The following is a 22927-nucleotide window of genomic DNA, read 5'->3' on the forward strand; positions in this document are numbered from 1 at the left end:
ACGTGTATTTCCCCTTTATTTTATTTGTGCCCCAATAAGAGAAAGGGGTGCTCTTGGCTAAGCTCTTTGTAGTCATCAGAACCCATCCCTGCTCTGAGAGACTTCAAATGTAACCAGACAGGACAGAGAAGTGGAGAAAACAAAACGTTGGCTCCAGCTGGGGAGCGGGAGTGTGAATGTTAGTGACACACTGGCTGTCAGTGCGGAATCGTTTCTTCTTGGGAGCTTTTGGGGAGAGTGTTTTTTATTGGAAGTGACGCACATCCACACACACTCTGTGCATCTCCTGCTTAAGTAGTTGAATTGTTCTGCAGTGGATTTAACTGCATTGCTTCCTCTTAGCTTCCTACTGCTACCCTATAGCCTGCTGGCTCACATCTGAAGAATCCTTTATTCTGATTTTCTGTGTGTCACTGTTCCAGTCAGCTGCAGAGGATGCACCTGGAGTGCTTCTCCAGAAATATTTGCGCTGTAAATGCATGTAATTTGGTATGAATCTGACTGGTGCGCTTTGCATTTCCACACAGTCCTGTACTAAGGTTCTGTACTTATTAGGTCTCTTGTGAGAAAAGCAGGTTTTATTAATTCCCATAGCTAAAAATGATGCTATTCTTGAAACGTATTGCACAATTATTACTTGCACAAGTAGCATACATCTATCTTTGCAACTTCTGGGTCTTAACTATGCATTTAAGTGTGTGGTAGAGCCAAGAACTAATGCCAGATTTTGTGAGGTCTTCGTTTTTTGGCTCTGTGGGACATGGCTAGGTAAAGCAATGGCAGAGATACCATCACGACCACAAGTACTTTGTTCTTTTAAAGCACATTAAAGCTGTCTCTCAAACTACTTTATTTGTACTCTAAAATGTTTCTGTGATACAAGAACAGCAAAAATACAGCTTTTAACAGAAGTTAGTATTTCTGCACTTGTCATATTTTGTCAGTCTGGGCTCTCAGAACTTATTTTTGTAACAGCTGAGAGTTTTTCACTATTGTATCGTCTTGCAAACTGGGATCCTGTAGTGCAGGCCTTCTGCTTAACAGATTATCTTTACAGGTTACTGTTTCTGCTTCATTTGAGACAGTTCTTGAGGATCTTGGAGCAGTTTTGATGTAAGTCTTTGAACAGGATTTGAATTAGTGCTTCCAGCTGAACTGCACACCAGTAAAAATACTTTAGGCTTGGTTGTTAGCATTTACAATGCTGATACACTGATGTGGCCCTTAGGTGCAACCTCACTTGTGACTCTCTCTTTGCACCAGTGACAAAAGTAGGTACTGCTGTTAACTGTGAGTACCGAAGTTCATTTTATGTATGTTTTTCCTTAAAGAATGTTTTCATGTCTCCATTATAAGCCAGTATGACAGCTGCAAGTCAACACTGATTCCTGAAGGCACAACATACACATTCCCACTATGCATGTAAATTAACTTGTTAATCACATAGACTTTCTTTTTATTTAATTAGTCAAAATATATAAAGGAGATCTGCCAGTTGGTTAAGATTTCATACTAAGTGCAAACCAACCTCTGTTATTTACTATTGACAGTTTATAACTGCTTTACACTTAGATTTCAAAAACATGAGAGATGTTTGTCCTTGTCAGTCAGCTGCACTTAACAGGTTACTTGGGATTGTCGTTGTATGGTTTTTTTTTCAATGAACTTTTCCTCTGGAGTAGGCACCTCCCCCCTGCCCCTTCTGATGCAGCCCCAGCTGCGTTTTTTAAAGCGGTGCTCAAGTCCTTCCGTGGCTGTAGTTCTCTATATTACACGGGGGGTCCCTGTTTCTGAGGAACTGCGTAGTTAGAGCCTTTCCAGACTCCTGAAAGGTGGCAGGCTCATGGTATAATTTTGTGACTTCTTGTCTCTTCTCACACTAGTCAAAGAACCTGCCACAGCAGGCAGTAAACTGAGCCCAAGTTTCATTTATCTCCAGTGGGACCTTACTATAGTACCTGAAATGTTCCTGGTTCTGATCTTAGCACCTGTGTCCTTGGCATTCTTTGTGTCATCCTGCAATGGCAAGTGTACTTGTGAGTACGTGAGACAATTGTGAGCATACCTCATTTTCCGTGAAGCTTTGCAGCACGTTGCTCTATTTGTTGGATTCTGCAACCAGTTCAAATTTGCCTAGGATATTTTTCCACGGTTTAGTCTGGGAGTTTTTCCTACAGTCCCTGTTTTATTCCTTGTCTGGCTCTGCTAGTGAACTTCAACCTTTCTCTACATTGTTATTACAATGGAATGTAGAACTACACTCATCCTTATTTGAGTTCACTGAAGTTTCTTCAAAGATGAAACTGGACTGCTGTGCTGTGTTGATATAGCAGAAGCCCTGTACCCAAGCAAAACCTGAAGGGCTGACAAGCACGAAAATAGCAATGTAACAGGAAATTGTAAGGACATATTTTCTTTACGTAACAAATTGCTATTATGTTTCAGTGTAAAGATTTCCAATGAGAGTCTACAGAGCAGAATAAGATCATTTATGAAAAATGTTTTGTCCTTTTTTTTTTTAACAGTAGCTACAAATAGGTTATGCCCTATTGGAACAGTAGTCTTCAGTATTTTGATAGTCTATTCAAAGTGCATCTCTGGTGTTATCTCACCCGCTTATCTAATTTAAATCTCTAACACGACTTTGGAGAAGAGCTATATGGTAGCAAAAAGTGCAAAAATCCATCAAGACTGGCTGTGTATCAAGGGGAAGTTACTGCATCTAAATACCTTGTACATCTCCTTGTATAATGAATAAACATTATATACACCATAAAGGTCTGCATCCTAATGTTTCTTTCTGTGCCATGTATATTGTGCTCACTTCGTGCAAATACAATAAATGTGGATTTTACTTAGACCATCAAAGAGTCTACCAATTTCTTCTGCCTTCCAGGACAGAATTAATCTCAAATCATGAAGAATGGAGTTGGATGGCTAAATTACAGCCAAGCAGAATTTGGACTGCTGTGCTCAATAACACTGTCTGTATATGCTCCAAAAACCAGAACTGGAATTTGAAGTAGTGCCTGCTGCTGAATTATGCTTAAAGACATCATGGTCAGGAGGAGGGCTTCAAACTCCAGATGCCTGAACAGAAAATAAAGACCACTAATTTCAAAATAAGTTTGTTTTGTTTTGTTTTAAATTGCAGAATGTAAAGTTTTCTGCTCTAACATGTATAAATTCTCGTATTCTTTGCAATCGCATTAGTGAATCTTGGCTGGCTAATTAATATGACATTGCTGTTTGTTTGCATCCCTAGAGGTGATGTTGGCTACATGGACTGCCGTGCTAAAAAATGCAGACAGCAAGACTGACTGGCATTTGCAGAGTAAAAATGCTAGTGTCCGAGGAAGACCTTTTTTTCAAATAGATTATTATAAATAAAATTGATCTGATAATTAGAGCAGAAGGTGCAGTGGCCAAAATATAACTGATTAATAATTTGCATAATTATGTTCACTGTTGCTCACAGAAAAACACCTGGGTTCATAAACTGATAAATACTCTGTAAAACTATTTATGTAAAGGTAAATCATTCTTATGTAGTGAACAATTCTTACGTAAAAACCCATAAACCCATGGAAGCCATGTTTGGCTTCCATTCTTACCAGCCTCCGTGAGTATTCCAGTGGATGCCTTGTGTGTGCTGGGAGAGGGGAAGAGGAGGAGGAGAAGGTAATAGTGAAATTGGCTTTGATAAGCAGATCTCTAAAACTGGGCTGTGGGGGTGTCTGCTTTTGAAGCATGTTGTTGTGATTTTAAACACCTCAGAAAGTATGTTTTAAATTTCTCTATTAGTATGTTCTAGCTGCCATAAAACCCAAAATCTCTCTTGTGATACTCACGATCTTAATAAAACTCAGTACGTGCTAATTGCAGCATATGCAGTGACACCACAGCAGCACGTGATGGAAAGCGCCTTGCAATGACTAATCCAACTTTGTGCATTAGATTTTAGCAGCTCTCCAGCATCTTGGCATGCTTGTTGGAGGAAGCTAATTAAGTTACTGTAACAGTTTAGTGCCTGTTAACATAACAGAGGCAGCCTGGAATTTCCTGGTAACAACAGAGACTGGATATTAAGTGGCACTTAAGTAACACTAATTAACAGGATCTTCCTCAAAAATTAGTCCTTCCACTCTCTTTAGCACCACTATTTGTAACGACAAGGCATTACTCCGCAAAAAACAAGTGCACAATATGGCTGTAGCAATTAAGACAAAATTGTCTATTTTAGATTTTGTTTTCAAAGCTTAGTGAATATATGTACCTTATATTTACAAATCAAAACATTCAACTTACTATATGGTCCCCAGCTAATCTGGCACAGCACTGAACATATCCTAAAAATCTCTGTCATCACTCTTAAGAATCTGCTACAAAAAGTCTAAGAGGTAATGAGACAGACGGAATTAGTTTAAGTAATAAATGTTTAATCAAAGAATTTTACATATTATTAACAGCATTCATTTGGCCAAACATCTACACGGTTGTAGTATCCTACTTGTATATAAAGTGGGAATGTATCAAGTATAGACTATGAAAGTGCAAATAACAATTCAAGGTTAGAGTAATTTTTTTACATTATAAAATTAACAGGTTTACAAAATAGTCTTGCCAAACTTTATTTTTGAATTGTAAAGTCAATGACTATGGTGTTAAAATAAGTACCAAGAAAATACAAATTTAATAGGCTAATTTCATGCTCATAAGAGTAACACGGAAACAATGGATATACTGCACAACCTAACCAAATTACAAAAAACCAGAACCCACAAACTTCACTATCTTCACAGAGAGCACTCTTATGTATCTTACTGTAACTTTGCAAGACATCTCAATGCAATACACAATCTTTTTGTGAGAATCTTTCTATTCAGAAATTACAATTCCAGGAAGCTATGTGAGTTGAACAACTTTCAGACCAATTCATGATGGTAGTTCATGAAGAACTGTTTTAGTTGAAGGATTTTATACCATAGAACAATTTAAAATAGGTATTTTTCAAAGATGTCCAAAGGTTCATGATTACGTCAGGAGTAGGGTGGCTAGAGGAAAAACTGGAAAATGATTTGAGACTATTCTATTCCATTCTCTCTAAAGATGCTTGCAAAATGAACAAGGTTTTTATGGGGCAAGGGTAAAATAGTCTTATTTCATTTTTTACTAATATGAACCTTGTGACTGCAAGGTTCAAAAGCTGGATTTGCATGAATTAGTTACCAAAACACTCACTTGAACTCACAGTAATCAATACATAAACTTTGCTATCATGACACTTGCCTATACACACTCAGTAGTAATAAACTTTTATAACATATCAACAAATCTCTGGTAACAGTTAAGCAAAACTTAAAATGGAGTGTATGTAATTTGCTCGTGTTACGACAAGTTTTGATTATATGTAATTAAAACAGCCATTTCAACAACTTACTCTAGTTGTAATTACATACTGTACCATTGTATCGCACTAACTGTAGATTGATGCTTTTAAGCAAATCTAAAACCAGTATTTTTTTTTCACGGTACAACTACTAGGAAAAGGGTTTTTTGTGGGTTTTTTTAAAATTTTTTTTTTTTTACACTAAACAGTAATCACACAGCAAATGAATATTGTGCAATTGAACAAATACCTAGCAGTGTTTTGTTTATGCAAAAACACTGACTGAACATTTAGTTATTTACTGTAAAGGCAAGGCCATGGGTGGTTTTATGGAGGTCTTTGCAATTAATAGCATAGTTACTCCAGAACAGACACTGAATTTGAATTACTTGTTTAACTGTGGCAACTATCCAGTTGGGTTAGGCAAAGGCACCGTAACATGTTGAGCAGAATGTGTTATCCGAACTTTAATTGTGGGACTGGCTAACATATGAAAATTCTGTATTCCTATACTTTTATAAAATGTTATCATTAAAAGTAATTGCACTACTAGTGCATAGAATGCTTTGTAGAATTATGAAAACAAAGAACTATGATTGCACTTCCATTAAAGTGTCTCTTAAAATACAGCATAGCTGTTGCTAACTCACTGTATTTTAATATTTAAAATAACTGTTTAACAGCAGCATTAGGTTTTATTAACTTAAGATACAGGCTACATTTAATTAAATGCAGTCACCATGGCAACACATGCCAGTTAAATTTAGAGAAGCAATGCTACCCAGTGGTTTCTTTCACTGCTAAGAATTGTGGGATTAGTTTGATAGAGTAACACTGCACTGTTTCGTTAGGCTACTGCCAGCTAACTATTCACAGTTTGGCACATTTGGACTGTAAATAGACATGAAAAAATCTTTGATTTTAATGGGAAAGAATATCCCCTAAAACTTGTTCCTGGAGCAGTACTAAAGAGAAGCATTAAATACCTCTGTTCACACTGCTAACAAAAATGAAAAGTGAGTAAGGAAAAGTTATGGAAAACAAAAACAAAACGCAAATGAATTGCTAAATGTTATTTTGGTGAAAGAATGAGTTCTAAAAAATGGAATAAACTATTTCTTAGGAAAACCAACCAAAACAATCAGTGTAAGCCTTTAATCCGTACTTTCAAGTTAAGGATCATCAACCTAAGGCTAAACAGATGCTGCATTGTATTAGGAATGTGGAATACAACCTACTTATTCCTTTTTCTTGAGAGCAAGAAGGCAAGTACTACCTAATTAAATGCAAAGGATATTCCTTGAAAGGTTCACATTATTATAAAGAACTACAATTCAAGAGAACTCCTAAATATCCGTTGTTACGTCAGTGGTTACAACTGAGCTGTAATTATGCGGATCAAAGCCTCCATAATGCTTACTCCACATACTGTACCATCTGTCACTGCCATTCATCTACTCCAGATTTAGTTTTTATTCATACCAGATGCACATGTTCAATCCATTCACTTGAGGTTTGAGGAGTCTGACTTGAAGTATCTCCTGAAGCATCCAGGGTGCTTGTTACCTCCCTGTTATTATCACCACTTTGTGATACCATTTCACCTGGAATAATGTTTTCTTCAGAAGCGCTTTCCTCTGTTTGGGTTCCTCTGCCTTCGTTTTTGAGTGCATCCTCAAATAGTGCATGCTCTTCCTGAGGCTCCAGCCCTGTGTCTATAAGATTTGGTTGCCCTGCTGACCCATCTTCAGTACTGGGTTGCTGTGAATCCTCATCCGTTTCTGTACTTGTTGAGGGGATCAGAGCAATACTCTGTGGGTTCATGTCATGAAACCAGGCCATAATATTTCCAAGTAGATTTTCATTGGTATTGGGATCTTGACTGCTGGAATCAGCGTCACTAGATGTCGAGTATAATCCACTTCTTGTATCGCTGCAGGGGTGTGAATGAAGGCGATCCGCTGGAAAGGGATCATTGCCCGCACCTAGTCTCATCAGACTGTCACCAAGTTCTAACAGCTCAGAGCTGCTCAAAGCACCTCTTGGATTATCTATACTTATGGGAGCAGAGTCCAATCTTGTAGGCAAAGAGGTACCTATTGCTCCTAAAGATGCCTCATTATTTAGAAAGTCTCTAGTTTCTTCATCTATGGCCAAGCCAGATTCTTGTAATGATAACTGAATAGCTAGCAGAATGTTTGGGTCATCTTCATCCAAAGAACTCAGAGCCTGTGGAAATACATAAGGTTGCTTTCAGAATAAAACTTTCATCTTGTTATATATTTTGGATTAAAAGTAATTTGGGCTCAAATCTGAAATTCATTCATTATTCCTACATGTCATTGATGAGAATCAATTTTTACTGACACAGTTGACAACAGAATTTAAAAAGTGACTATTGTTACATTAGTGATTGTTTAGCAGTTCTTACTGGTGTTAATGTATAATTTGTTGTCCTAGATTCTCCCTTTCTCATCGAAGAATTAAGAAAATTTGCAGAGACACAAAATGACACAGAAAAGCAGAGCAGAGGAAGGCAAGCAAAGCAGAGAGAATGGAAAAGAGATTAGGGGAGATACCTGAAGAGAATCCTGGTTTTCAGAGCGACTGACAGGGGTATAGTCATGAAGCGAAGAGCTGTGCAGAATACCCATAGAAGCTGAACTCACCATGGAGGTGCCATGTCTTCTACTACTGCCACCTTCCTGAGTGTCTGTTTGGGCAATTGAAACAAAAACAGTTGAAGAACCAGTGAGAAAGCCTTCTCCACTGTTGTCTACTGACAGAATCTCTTCCTTCCTTTTGGATTCCAGCTGTGTAATTTTACTCCTTCATTCACTCTGAACTAAATAATCCAAAACACTCCTTCCACACCAACTCTTAGTGGCAAAACACCCATCCCACTGTTTTAGGAGTGACTGCCTGGTTCATTTGTGCCTTTCTGCTCTCAATACCCTTCTTCTTCTCTTTGAAAGGATGGGGTATGCCATCAGGAGCATGAGCTCGTTGGCAGGAGGGGCAAAGTGCTTCTAAGGCACATACATGATTTATGGAAAGTCCTGAAAAATACTGCACATGGACACAATGCAGGATGCATTTACAAGTGGATTACAACCAAAGTTTGCCCATTTCTCTGTTCTTTCAAAGACAACAACTCAGCTGTAATGTTAACATTATATTAATTTTACCATAACATTGCAGCACAATTAAGAGTAGAGCTGTTAGTGTATACCTGAACAATCACTGACATTGCTGTTTTCTTAAAACAACCAACAAAAAAATAGAAGTAAAATGCTGTTTCCAGAAAAATTGATCTGTAATAAATGTAACTCTCTTGACTTTGGAAAATGGTATTTTCCACTTCAAAACTCAAAATGAAATAAGGTGAGACAAACTAATTCTCTCTTGCATGCTTTAACAGTATGCACTGGTCATCACTACAATATTCAAGTGTTCAGTCAAAGTCTAGTCCTCAAACTAACAAGATGGTTTTGCATTAACCAGCTTAACAGGGAAGGACCATAGCTCACCAAAATTCTTTTTAATGTTTCTAAAACAAAGAATGCATTTGTTCATTTCTCCTCAGTAAAGGATTTCTCCTTTTGTTTTTAAAGGACAAGCTACGTATAAGACTAAAGTTCAGGAGACACAGCAACGAGAGTTTGTGCAGCATGGCTTAGAGACCAAGCACACAACTGGCAGCTCTGAAGAAACAGCATCACAGTATGATTTGGGTTCGAGCTATTTTTGTACCTTTGCTAAAGCTCCTGGCAGAATGGAGACAGCCCAGACAGCCACGTTACAGTGACCTTAAGGGACTGTGCTACCAGCCATAGCACTGCTTAGAAGAGCAGCATGCTGGAAGTCATAGCCCATGCCAACTTGTTTCCTGGCTGTCTTTGCCAATACAGGAGTTTCTGAGCAGGGTTTTGGAATACAGCCTTATGACTATCTGCCAGCATGCCTGTAGCAGGGGAACCCTCTTCTACACACTTTATGCACAACTAGTCCTTTTAATTTGCATAAAAGAGCTGGTATATAGATAGGACTGTCATATGAACTATGGGCCCTTCAAAATTTCTTCAGAAAAGCAAATCTGCTCTAAACAGCTGAGGAGTTGTTAGTGGGAAGATCAACACATTTCTCTTTAAAAAGAGGAGCAGCCACAATGAAGTCAGCAACACTTCTAAGATCACATACAAAAATGCAAAAATAAGCCTTTATGTTGTATCCTGGAAAATACAGCAATGTATCTGAAACTTCTTTAAAGTGTATCCACAGAAGAACAAACACTGTGGTCACTACTAGCAGTTTCTGAAGTAGGAAGAGAAAAAAAACAGCCTCAGGCAGGAACATACCTAATGTACTCTCACTGGGGTCATCAGGATCCGGAGTATTACTCAGCAGACTGTGCATGTCCCCACGTCGACGCTGTCTGTGCCTCCTCCGATACTGAAATTCAGCATATTCCTGCATAAACCAAAGGTTACAAAATACAGGGCAGCATGCAGTAGTATTTTTCTGATGTAACGAGCACCACATTTTTATAAAAAATGTGTGATTTTATATGTTTATTATAAAATCACCTGTTTTCAGAAAAATAAATTGCAGGTTATATCATGCAATGCTTAACATAAATAATAAAAAAAAATTCCAAGGTAATCCTAAATCTATAAAATAATGAATTAGCAAAGAAAAATACTTGACGTATTACCAACATTTTAATACTTGCAATCTCCCTTTTTAAAGAATTCCAAGTACACTTTTTTTTTTAAAAGCTCTGATGCCAAACTTTATATATACACACATCAACACACTTTTTAATAAATATATACCTAGTGATTTTAGAACATAAAAACAATTAATCTGAATTAGACCAATAGATTATCTCAGATCCCCTGTTGCCAGCAATGGCCAGTAGAAAATAACCTTTGGAAGACTATAGAAAGCTGGCAGACGTATACCGGGACTTGTTATACTTTTCCCAGCCTCCAGGACACTATGGCTCAGGAATTTCTTAAGCCACAGCTGATCCTCTTCTACTGAACAGTCTTTGAGATCCTCTTCTACTGAACAGTCTTTGATGGATTTTTATTCCATGAATTACACATCTCCTCTATTTTTGCCTAACTTGAGCTGCTAACGAGCCATACCATACGAATTTGAACTTCTGCAGCCTGTAATTTCTCATGTTGTGTGTATTTACCAAAGACAGTTTATATAACATTTATGGAAAAGACTCACTTTTCGCCACATCAAGCTAACATCCTAAGGGTTAATTATTTTAATACTTGGAAATAAATGTTTTGATTTCCATACTTTTCCTAATATTAAGAGACTAATTTTATGCTTGAAGGCAAATTTCCAGATATGCTTTCTGGTTAGTGCAGCTGACACTGAACCTGACTGTGTAGGTAAGATCTCTTGTAAGATCTCTTGTTAATCTCAGTTATTCATTTACACAAGGTAATAAATATACACAGACAGGTACTAGCTCTTCTCTTTGGAAAAGAATATTGCTATTTTCTTCCCTAAGCCCCAGGCTGGGAAATCTGTAATCCAAAGGCTTCATTTGGCCAAATGACTTGGGAAAGATAACATTACCATTAACTTTCCTTTCTTACATTAACTCTTCATCCTAGAACCTCTCAACATCTAACGTTCTAAAATTTAAATCCAGAAGTCTCATTTCTCTTACACAATGACCTTGTTAATTTTGATGGTATTATGATGGTATGTTGTCTTTCCATGAAGTGTTTCAGACCAAGTTCTTATGCATAATGACATATGCAAGCCAAAAAAGAATAGTCACAAAATGATCAGTGTGGGCAGATTTTTATATATGTAAGATCCATGAAAATGGTAAGAACATAAAAATAGCTGTACTGGACCAGACAAAAGGTCCATTTAGCCCAATATTCTGTCTTCAACAGTGGTTAGTAGTAGATGCTTGTTAGCCTATGGAACAGCATAAAACCCAGGGCAAACATGAAGTGATTCTTCTCTAAAATATTCTTCCAGCTCCTAGGGAGCTCAGGGATTTCCTAAATGGAAGGTGGTGCCCCAAACAACAGAAAATCAAATCTTGATATGAAACAATATAACTGAATTATTTTAAAAATATGTAATTATTTAACTATGAATTGGATAAGGAATAATGAGAAATGACCACTGAACACTAAGATTTATTAGTCATATCAGATCTTATCTCTTATCTGTTTGCAATAAAATCATAGATTTTACCAACAGCCATTTAATTTTTGGTTGCTTTTTAACCTTTAGAAAGATATCTTGATTACTACTGGTAAAAGTTTTTGATTACTTGGAACAATTTTATACATGTGAACAAAAGGAGTTTTAATTTTATTGGGTAGAAAGATCATGGTTTCACACAATGGTCTACAACAAGCAGTGTTCCTTGCTAAAACCAGGAAGATTTTGTTTTCTGTAATAATCTGGTATACACAGACATTCTACTACTTGTCAGTAAAAGTACAGCTCTATGTCAAAAATTTTATAATGAAATTCACTAAAATAAACAAAGATGACCATTATTAATTCTACAAAATTCCTTTAGCATAGGTGGTTGCAAGTATCCTTGATAGCTACATAGCAAAGAAACCAACTTGCATTGTACAGTGCCACATTTAGGCAAATCACAAAAACTCATGAGCAATCTAAGCATGACTGCAATGGCACCTACTGCTAAACAGCTTATCAGCATATTTCTTATCAGCTTTTTCTCATAACCAGTTCCACTGATGATACAGTAACATCACAATGAGTTTGATACTATCAAATGTGGAATTATTTCAAAAGAAAGGACTAGAGGAACTAGACAGGAGAAGCAAGTTGATCTTCTGTAGAGAAGCAAGCTATTGTCTCACCAGCGTGATGCTCACCAACAACAATAGCAAAGGAAATATATAGAAAAAGTACATGGAGTTTTCCAGGTTGCTTTAAAATGACAACTTAGAAAGAAACCAGCACCAAGGAAATGTTGCAATGAAGTTTCCTTCCTAACTGAATGCTTTAATCTAATGTACTCAAAATATTAAATAAAAATTAAGATGATAAAGGAAAGCTTTATAGGAAGCTTCTCATATTTTAGTGCAGAGTCTTGAAAATTATGGAATATTCACTTTAAAAATCATAATTTTCATTCTTGGTTAAGTAGCAGAAGTTCATCTCATTTGAGTATGCAATTTCCAGCCTGCTTCAATACATAAAAATAAAAAGAAACATTTCAAATAGTTAACAATATTTAGGTGTATGCCTGTATGTTTTTGTTGGATTGTTACAGAAGGATGGAAATTTCTGACTTTTTGTCAAATTCTGCTGAACTGATGTTGCATTCAAAAGTAATCTACACAATTTCATATATTTATTACTTGAAGGTTCCCCAGCACATAGACACCAGTTTATACACAATTTTAAAACTGGTTATGTACTTGGAAAATGATGAATACAACATAGCTTGTCTACTGCCATCTTAAATAACTATATCCATGTTAGAGGCATTGGTTAGAGTCACTGCACAATTAGCTATGCATATATTTCCTTCTATTGTGAAATAAAAAAAATGGTAAGCTTAAACCAACTTGAAATGCTTTGAATCAAAATAAGGAAGCTCTTCATGCAGATTGCGATCATACCTGTGTTTCTAGAATATGCAGAACTAAGTTAAAAAAAGAAAAAGAAATAGTTTACCTCGGGAGATGCAAATCCTAAATATTCCCAATCCCATGTTCCACCAGCAAAGCTATAAAATGAAGAGATATACCACAAAGTTTAGAAGTAGAACAAAGTATGAACAACCTCCAGAGCTTCAAAACCTATCAACATCTAAAAACTAGCGCAATTGTAACTCTCTAAACTTAACAAGTCTTCTGCTTTAACTCTTACCTCAAAATTCATTTAGAAAACCATACAATTAAATTGTTGACTATTCCAGAACTGCTTGATATTTTTAGCAAATACTTATAGATTTTTGGAGTGTTCCAGGATTTAGTGACAATCTTGAAGGAAAAAAGTGAAATGGAAGCCATGACATGTAATCATTAATATATTACAAATGGGGAAGCAATTTAGGTTGCAACATACAGAGCAGTGATTCTCAAAAACATTTTTCCTCAGTGAAAAGTTGTAATTCCACAAGGATCAAATGTCCAAGAAAATGTCACTATCTGGTGATTTACAACCACGTTTATCAGCTCCACTTTACCTCACTGTCAAAGAATGACAGCAGATTCACCCACTTTGGCAGCTATCAACGAACTTTTTTGACTTGCACAGTATTTTCTTTGGATTACCTGCGCCTGGGTGCTTCTGGTGAGTCTGCAGGAGCAACACCACGGGCCACAGAGGCCAGGAACTCTTGCCGCTTCTGCTGCACAAGACAAGCTGCACGGATGATTTTATGGCGAGGAGTCCGAAGGTAAGGCCTGTTCACTTTCTGTGCAAGGTCTTCAGTGACCATTTCTAGGTCTGTCTGCAATAGTTAATAAATACAGAATAAAATAATTTTACAGTGAAATGAAAATTGGGCAGAGCTCTACACCATAAATACTGAGCAGAATGATATCCATTTTCCTGGAAATACCATTTGAAATACCAAAATACCCCAAAATGTCTGCCCTTCTAGCCTACCCTTTTACTGACCTACATGCTGTCTTCCAGCTTGGAGCAGGGATTCCCTGCACTCACACATATTGACCATCTTCGGGGGCCCTAAAGGAAAGGAAAGGAGGCAGCAACCCCTGCTGCTGATGCCATCGCCACCCAGGTACTCCCCCAATTTTGTCCCCACCCACTTGTCAGACACATTAGTAGGGAAAGAGAAGAAAGAGGAGCTAGAGGAGATGAAGACTGAAGGTAAAATATTATCTTCAGAAAAGCATGTTAACAGTAAACAATTTTCTTCTTTTCCCCTTCCACCTGTCCTTATCCCTTTCATTCTGCAGCAAAGTGTTGTTTTTCATTCATTCTAAAATTGAACTAAAAGCTACTGTGTCACAGAGTAATAAAAATACATTAATTTTCCAACTTGGTTACAAATACAAAACAGGTGTATCAGTTTTACACTACAAACCCAGGAAAAAGACACTGATAACTAATATTACAAAAAAAGAGTAACACTAGAAAAGCAAAATATATGCATGTATTACCTGCATAAGTTCAAATATTTCTTTCTTTGTGCTTTTAGGCTCCAAAAAGAATCCATATGGATAAGAACACTTAAGAATGCGGCGAGTTTTTAGAAGCTCTTGTACTGCATCTTCAATGAATGTGGTATCAGGACAGCCTCCCTCAGCTGTAAGATGAAACAAGCATTGTGAAAATATTTTCCTGCTGATGTCAGCATTTCTTTTACTCTAAGAGTTTTCCTCCAAAATAATAAAATTTATGTGCATGTCAGTTAAATATTTTGCAAGTAAACAGCAGCAAATTCTCAATGACTACACAGTGTTCTTACTAAAAGAAGTAAGCACAGAATATTAGCTTCTCCCTTACTAATGCTACTTTCTCCTTGAGTCTTTGGAATAGATAAGATTTACTGTACATTTAGCTTTCATCCACTGCTTATGAATTCTAGTACTGGAGGGATCACATCACACTGCAGACTGATGTGAGCTCTATCAAAAAAAAAAAAAGGTTTAGCCACAACAGAGTTGATTTGATTTCAAATCAAATTCATAGATCACAGCAAATACTTACTTCCACTGAGAGCTCTACTCAACTGCTCCATCTTTTCTTTGGCTGTTTTTAGAAGGCGCTGTTCTAACTAGAAAAAGAACATAAATAAAATAATATAATTATTTTTGGATGAATAAAACAGAAACAAAAATCAGTAAAAATAGCTTGACCCACACCTGGTAGCTAAGTTCATGGTTCTTAAATCTTGTGTAATAGTGCATAAACCTATCAAGCTCTTGAAATCTTCTATGCTTCTTTTCAGCCTGAAAAATAATGAGGAAACAAAAGAAACCAAGATAAATTTTGTGATTTAATTTAGCAATCACCATGACATATAATTACATCACCAACTGTTTCTATTCCCACTATTCATGAAGTATTGTACACAATGCTGATGAGTGCCATGTGAGGAGACAAATGTAATTTTTGAAATTCACAAGTTTTCAAATCCTGTAACCAAAGAGTTGATACACTGTGTGTGCATGCTATTTAAGCAGCCTTTCCAAATGCCAAAATTAAGGCATGTCTTCTGCAGTGCACAGCAGCTAATTACAGTACCAGCATGCCCATTTCACAAAAGGAAACCATGGCACAGAGAAGTAAAATGGCTTGAGTGAAGTCAACCAGTGGTTGTTACCAAAGCCAAAAGCAGAACCAAATCTTGTGTTTCTATCCACAAATAAGCAGTGTTTTCTTTCTGCCTCTCTGATATATTTAAGGTTATATTTTTCCATTTAGAACTTGAGTTGGGAAGAATTTTGATTAAACTTATCCTAAATAGAAAATTGCAGCCTTAGCGCTATTTTTCAAACACACACATTCATTTGTTACCTCTACTGTCATCTCCTTGGACTGTTCCTCTACATGTTGAATAACCTCATAGCGAGTGCATCTGTAATAGCCTCCAGTGGAAGAGCTATGCTTCTTCCATTCTTCTAAGCATATCCAGCAAAAGTCATATTTGCACTTTAGAAAAAAAGGAACAAGGGGGGGGGGAGAAGTTGATACATTGTAGATTTGCAGTTATGCATCACTATTCCTCCATGAACAACTGAATTACCATCATTCTGAGTGTGCTTATGGTCAAAATTTCTGAGGAGCCTCCTTCCTATTTCACCTATTACAGAAGATCTGGGTTATCAAACCATGTCAGTCCTAATTTTTGCTCCTTGGATCACAAGATTGTGTTGGATCTACAAGTTAAGTTTTAAGTAGATGAAATAAATCAAATGATAAATACAGCTCATCAGGCCTGGTTTTTTGTTTTGTTTTCAAAAAAAATAGTCCTATTTTTTAAGCAACACATAAACTGTTCATGAGAAGGGGTGAATTTTTTCCTAATATCAATTTAAAAAACGTGATTACTGGTATTTTTGTCATGTGGTGCTGTTGATGCAAAATATTAATAACAACTACTAAAGCAAGAGAGAAGAAACCAGAACATAAACTTTGAAGAGCGATTACTTCAAGGTGAGCCTTTTCTGCATCGACTGAGTAGAGAGCTTTCAAAATAGGTAACACCTTACAAGGAGATCTGACTTATCCAGGCTTCGCTGCACCAGAGAAGATCAAACTGTATTAAAAATTCTCAACTCAGCACTGAGTTCTCAGCTAGTTTATTTCGAGATAATTGGAAGTTATTTGTGGATGGATGGGCAAAAGACTTTACGACTTGGTGAATCCTGTTAATTTTATCTGTTTTACAGATGAGCAAACAAAAATCCTGAAAAAATGAAGCAAAATTTTACATTAATTAATACAAAGCCATTAATATTATTATTGGAATTTGATAAATTGAGTCGCATTTTTTCTCTCTTTGATAAGTTTAACCATTCCAGGAATACCTAGTCCATACCAGATGTGTTTATCAGTAGTTGTTTTATACAATCAATTAGATATATTACAGGAAGACATGAAATCTAATTCTTGCATTGTACTTTTGCTAATTTTGTCTCACCAGTGGTGCTGATTTTCTTCTACAAACAATGCAGACTAGGGTATTTCTTCTTGTTATTATGCTGCACCTTCTTTGTTCTTAAATATTTTTATGAAGCTGCTTGCTTATACAAAATGGTAAGATGAATGCTGAGAATGAAGTATGAGAATAATTGTGTATAAAAGTGTTAAATGTGTATCACTTCATCATTTGCCTATCATTCAAAACCACTCATGCATTAGAAAAAAATAATTACAAAATATTCAAAAAACAGTACGAAACAAGTTGTTTCATGAGCAACAGAACTAATAAAGCTTGACTTCCTATTAATTTATGTGTGTATGCTCCTACTGTAATAATCTCACCTCTCCCAAATTATCACCCTCCATGATCACTCCACCATATATATCTTCTAATCTCTCACATCTCCAAAAGCCTCCTCAAAAACCCAAGATTCACTCAGTGTTCCCAGACTGTCCTCCAATACCTCAGTCTCATTAAACATTCAAAACCACATCATCTGTTTCTACACATCTCCCAACCCCCTCAGCTCTGTTTTATGTGCCCTTATGATCACCTAGCCATGCAGCAGCACTGCCTAGGCTTAACAAATCACACCTGCTGCCTGGCCACCGTCTGAGCCAAGCAGAATAGGTAATTGCTGAGCAGGTAACCGCTGAGTAGGTATTTCAGCCTCTCTCTTGGTGGCAGTATAAATTAAGTCTCTGCACCATACAGCTACCAAGTTTCATGAAACTTGCAGTAATTTAATATTCATGAACTCCCTCCTGTTCCTTCGTATCTAGTTCAAAGCACCCAGAAGGTAAAAAAAATACCACAGGTAGGGGAGTGAGAGACAGCAGCACTGCCTAGGCCTCGTCTCCTTAGAAACTGAGCTCATAAAACAGTACGATGCCTGCTTAAATACAGAAATGTGATTTTATGAGTAAGGAGTATCCTTCTCTACACCAAGGTACATGCTAGCTGCTAAGAGGCAGTCATAGCTCATCATGTAGTAGGCTTGAGCAGACCTTACTGCAGCAAAGGCAGAAGCTCTGTCACAGACCCTTACTTCAGTGGAGGAAGAGACAAGCAAGGTGTCCACTATACCTTGTGTCTGAGCCCTGCAATGAGCTTGAGGATACCCTTCCTTTCCTTCCTCACTAGGCTGAAGGGAGGCAGCTTCTGTTTGCAGAGATTTCTCCACCACAAAAGGAATTCGACTGTTTTAAGGACACTTTAAGCTGTTTATAAGGTACAGCATCAAAGAAGAAAAGAGAACTGTGGTTGTCAGCCAGTGTCTCAGAAAGGTACTGAATTACATTATCTACATTCAACAGTGTTTAAAGGCCAAAGTCTTCTCCAGCCTGAAGCCATACTTTCGTTCAATTGAAATGAGCTCAGTGGCAAAAGCTGCAACAAACATACCTTTTACAGGTTTTAGCACTATGGAATTTATGAGCTCTTTTAAAAATAATTTAAGGAAAAAAAAAACCAAACAGCAAACAGCAAACTTGGCATAAACCAAAGTGGAGGAGAATCTGTTCTCTGCTGCCACAGACAAAACCAAAGAAATGACACCAAAAAAAGCCCCAACCTTCAATTCATATCACAGAAAGAGAGAGAATATGTGATGATAATATAAAGAAAATGGGATCTGCATAGCAATGGAGAGAGACTAACACATTTCCAGAACAATAAAGATAATTACTTTCTAAGTTTCTTAGCTTTTTACTGGAGGCCAACTATGTCAAGTGTGTGCTACTTTCTTATTTTTAATGATGTTCCTCAAAGAGGTATTAGCTGTAGTTATATAAGATATTTCTGACATAAAGAAACAGTATTCTAAATATGCTGCTTTTAACTAATTTGAGAGAAAAAGCATTCTCAAATGATACTGAACTCATGGCAAAAAATATTTTTTCTATTTCGGTAGCATAGTGCAAACTTATGACTAATTTTTTGGCTGCTGTCACCAATAAGTTTCTTTTGGAATTACTCTTTGCTGTCTTCATTCTTACTGATTAATTCCTGTTTACAGTTTTCCATTTAAACTTCTCTGTTTTGCTGCTGTTAGAGAAATAATGCAAAAGAAAAATGTAGTAAGGCAAAGCCTTCATTAAAGCTTACTATTCCTTAAAATGTTTCATCTTCTGCCAACTAAAAATGTTCTTTCTCTTCTACATTATTGATGATTAAACTATCAATTATTTCTGTTTCCTTAAGTTTCATACTGTATTGCCAGTAATTCTTAGGTGTTTATGAAATTTCGATCATTACAGTGTTCACCTGCCAGCCAAACAGATTTCACTAAATATTAAACATTTTCTAAATACATGTAACTCCTCATTTGCAAATTATCTAATTCTTGCAACAGGTTCCACTAGATCTCAGGCACGACCTTTCAGAGGTTTCGGACGTCTGTGCTCCTAAAATGTATACATGACATACACAACCTGAATTATGGTTTCACAACAAATTATATGAAGTCTTTCTTACCTTTGCACATTGCATGTGATTGCAGCCCTCATTCTTCTGAATTGGAGATTTGCAGTTGGCGCATGGTTTGGAGTTCGTTAGTAACCACAGGCAGTTGGCAGCATCTTCATATGCCTCACTCACTCCCACAACTTTTTGAGGGTGACAGGAGGATATGGAGCATGCAAAAACAGAGAAGTTGAAATTGTACTTGTGTAATCTTCTGTGAAAATCAGGTTAGGAAAGATGTATGTTTACCTGTTTCTTGACAGAATATCGTAGTTCTTCACAATATATATTTCTCACATACATAAATATATACATTTCCTAATTTATACATATTATATATAATATTATTACACATATTATTTATATAGATTTCCACACACATTTCTATACAAATTTATATATATTATACATGACATCTATAATACATAAATGAGCAAATACATATATGAGAAAAATTGCATAGTTTGACAAAGGATGGTGTATTTTGCCTCTTTATAAAATTTTCTATGCTTTCCAGAATATTTATAACATATTACGGAAAGGATCTGAACTGTGGTAACCAAGGTAAGTTAGTATTTATTCAAATTACTGTTAATCTTTAATTTCTTTGTTAATGTTGACCAAGAAAATGTCTGTCCTGTGTAAACTCAACCTTTATTAGTTTTTTCAGTAAACGTTATTTATCATGAAGCCATTCCCCACGATTCCCTTGCAATTCACCCTCAACCTTACTATTATTATGACCTGTTGGCTTGAATTAGTTTTAAAGCACACAAACACCCGCATGGAACACAACTCAAACAGAAGTGCAGACTGGGCTAAAAGATGTAAAATTGCCCAGGACAAACAAAGTTATATTCAGAAATAGATCAATTAATTAATGAAACAAAGCTGTAAGAGGAAGGGAAAAGAGTTTTGCATGCCCTGACTGAACCACACGTGTATTTATGGGGACGAATGGTTTACAAAGAACAGTCCACCATATTGCTGCCTAATACGCAGTTAAAGCGTGAAGCAGCCCCTCATTCAGGGGGTTAATTTTCTTCTCCTTTTACCCTATTTTTCAACCAATGTAGAGTTTTTACTTAATGAAACTAAAAAATCCCTCTAAAACCAAAAGATAACAGCAACAAAAGAAATTATCCCCCCCAGCATGACTCTTACGTTCTTCTGGTTTCATTTCAGATATTTTCTGTAGCCAGTCCTTCCAGGTTTGGCAGTCACAAGGTTCATGTGCTTCACCAAGACATTCCCTGAAAATGAAGGTGTATACACAATTACTTATCATTTAGAGATTTAGAATTAAAGTTAAAATTGGTTCAAGCTAAAAAACATGGAAACTTATCAAGACATGTGCAAACTTAAATTAAGTCAGGAAGATAAAAAGCCATCCAATTAACATTATTTTAAAATACTCTTAGACTACTTGCTTACAAGCACAGATGACCATTATTAAGATTAATAAAGAATTTAAATGAGACAAGAAAGGAAAAGAGCTTTTTAAAATTACAATCTGAAATAAATCAGTTGGTTTGCAGTTTGTTTGAGTTATGCTCGGGTACTATTTTAGTGCCACAAAAAGTGCTAGTATAGTTTCTGTGATAAAGGTAAACTAGAAAAAAGAGATTATCCAAAACTAGGTAGTTTGCTATAGCTGAAATGCATTTTATGTAGAATTACTTGCATTGATTCAGTTGTAATAATTAATCTTTAACTAGATTCAAGCTTTTAATCTGGAACAAGACCCAAGCCCTTCAACACCAGTATTAAATATTTATGGACGTTTACTCTTTCCACCAGAGTCTCTTAAATGGGGGCTTTAACTTAGTTACATGGACACAGTGGAGGAATGAGTCCCTTGAGCTTCTCTTGAAGTTACTACTAGCTTTAAGGATGGCAATCACTACTACACAGTGGCAGATATATGGCTTCCAGATGGTGCTTTGGTGTGGATGTGTCAATATGGACTCCAGATTTGTAATGACTCCCTTTTTTACTGGAATGGCAGCAAATAGCCTCAGACATCTGCCACATCAAACAAAACAATTCAGAGGGAGTATACTTCAGATGGGCACCAGCTGCATCTGAGCATATGCATGTTTTCTCCAGATCCAATGGTGAACTGCTCTCTGCAGTGCAGATTCAGAATCTACATCAATACTCTCCTGATTGCTCTGGACCACATCTTAAGCAGGAACGCAGGAACAAAGAAAAGGTTATGGCAGTAGTTTTCAACTTTTTTCCCACTAGCTAGTCTGCTATCAAACAAGCTTAAATTCACTACATAAGGATCTCTGGTTTGGAAATACTTAAGATCTGTAGCTGGGAAAGGTTGTACTGGAATGAATAACTAGTGTGTGATAAGGCAATCTCAGCCCTGGTTGAAAACTGACACCTTTCACGTCTGTGGGACAGTAGTAAACTTAAATCATTGACTTCAAGAGAGCCAAGACCTCTCACACAGTATTTGTTCCCAGAAAGGACTGAAACTAGCAAATATTAACTTTAACAAACTCAGTTTTAAGTTAAAAGTTGATTAGTCAATCTATTACGGGGGGGGGAAGGTTGTGTCTTTGATGTTTTCAAATTTGTAAATCTGTGGATTTTTAATGAAGTGCAATCATATATATATATCATGTATCTACATCTAGATCAATACGATAGTCACAACAGAGTGTTAAAGAACAACTTCTCATGGAAAAAGTTCTTTCCTCAGCCCACCCCAAAACAAGGATTTTCATACTGGCATGTCATTTTACTAGAGTAAGAGCATTGAGCCTATCGCTCATAAAACTTTTTATAAACAAAGTTGTATTTTGGATAGACTCCCTGACAGCATTGAATGAAGGGAACTAATGCCAAATGGCTGTGACAACAGCGTTAGCCTCCCCAGACTGCCTTCCTCAGTACCCAACAGGATGATTTATTTGAAGGTGCAGTACATACTTAATAAAATTGTAGCAAGTTTCAACAAGATAAAATTCATGGAAAGGCTAAAAGCATCATCCAAGAATGCAGTTCTGTATTTTCTTTCCCCTCATGATAATATTTATATCGTATAATGAATTTTGAATCAAAACAGCAAAACACTGTTGCAACTTATAATGGGCTCCCAAGTGCACGTCTCTCCCACAGAATGAGACTCTGCCCCTTGTCTCCATCTAGGATGGAAGGAGCGAGGACTGATGGTGCAAAACTAAGTGTGCACTGCCTGCTACGACTATTTTCCAGAAGTGTCTGCTCGCTACAATTCCTTGTGCTTCTGAAACAGCATGAAGGGGTTCTAATATGTTGAATGTATCTGATAATATACAGATGTAGGATTTGTGCACAGTTTTCATTTGTACTACATTTAAATATCTCAGAATGCTTTTTCTGAGAGGGAATAGAATTTTGTGTTTGTCACAATAGATCACATT

At 36.6% G+C, this 22927-nt stretch overlaps 1 protein-coding gene across 3 annotated transcripts in view; it reads right to left on the minus strand.

Annotated features, from left to right (window-relative positions):
- Positions 1–4615: 4615 nt before the first annotated feature.
- The window catches only part of ANKIB1 (ankyrin repeat and IBR domain containing 1), a 102545-nt gene continuing 84233 nt past the window's right edge, over positions 4616–22927 (minus strand). The window contains exons 10-20 of one of the 3 annotated variants that reach the window (XM_050891552.1): positions 20673–20761; positions 19521–19651; positions 15917–16051; positions 15262–15348; positions 15107–15173; positions 14557–14702; positions 13702–13880; positions 13100–13151; positions 9748–9841; positions 7969–8102; positions 4616–7618 (exon numbers count right to left, since the gene is read on the minus strand). In XM_050891552.1, the coding sequence (XP_050747509.1) occupies positions 6866–7618; positions 7969–8102; positions 9748–9841; positions 13100–13151; positions 13702–13880; positions 14557–14702; positions 15107–15173; positions 15262–15348; positions 15917–16051; positions 19521–19651; positions 20673–20761 (1867 nt within the window). In that variant the 3' untranslated portion in view covers positions 4616–6865. Of the gene's footprint in view, positions 7619–7968; positions 8103–9747; positions 9860–13099; positions 13152–13701; positions 13881–14556; positions 14703–15106; positions 15174–15261; positions 15349–15916; positions 16052–19520; positions 19652–20672; positions 20762–22927 lie in introns of all 3 variants that reach the window. The other 2 variants (XM_050891553.1, XM_050891551.1) reach the window with 2 other exon arrangements.

This window comes from Gymnogyps californianus, chromosome 2 (assembly GCF_018139145.2).
Source record: "Gymnogyps californianus isolate 813 chromosome 2, ASM1813914v2, whole genome shotgun sequence".
Classification (NCBI taxonomy): Eukaryota; Metazoa; Chordata; class Aves; order Accipitriformes; family Cathartidae; genus Gymnogyps; species Gymnogyps californianus.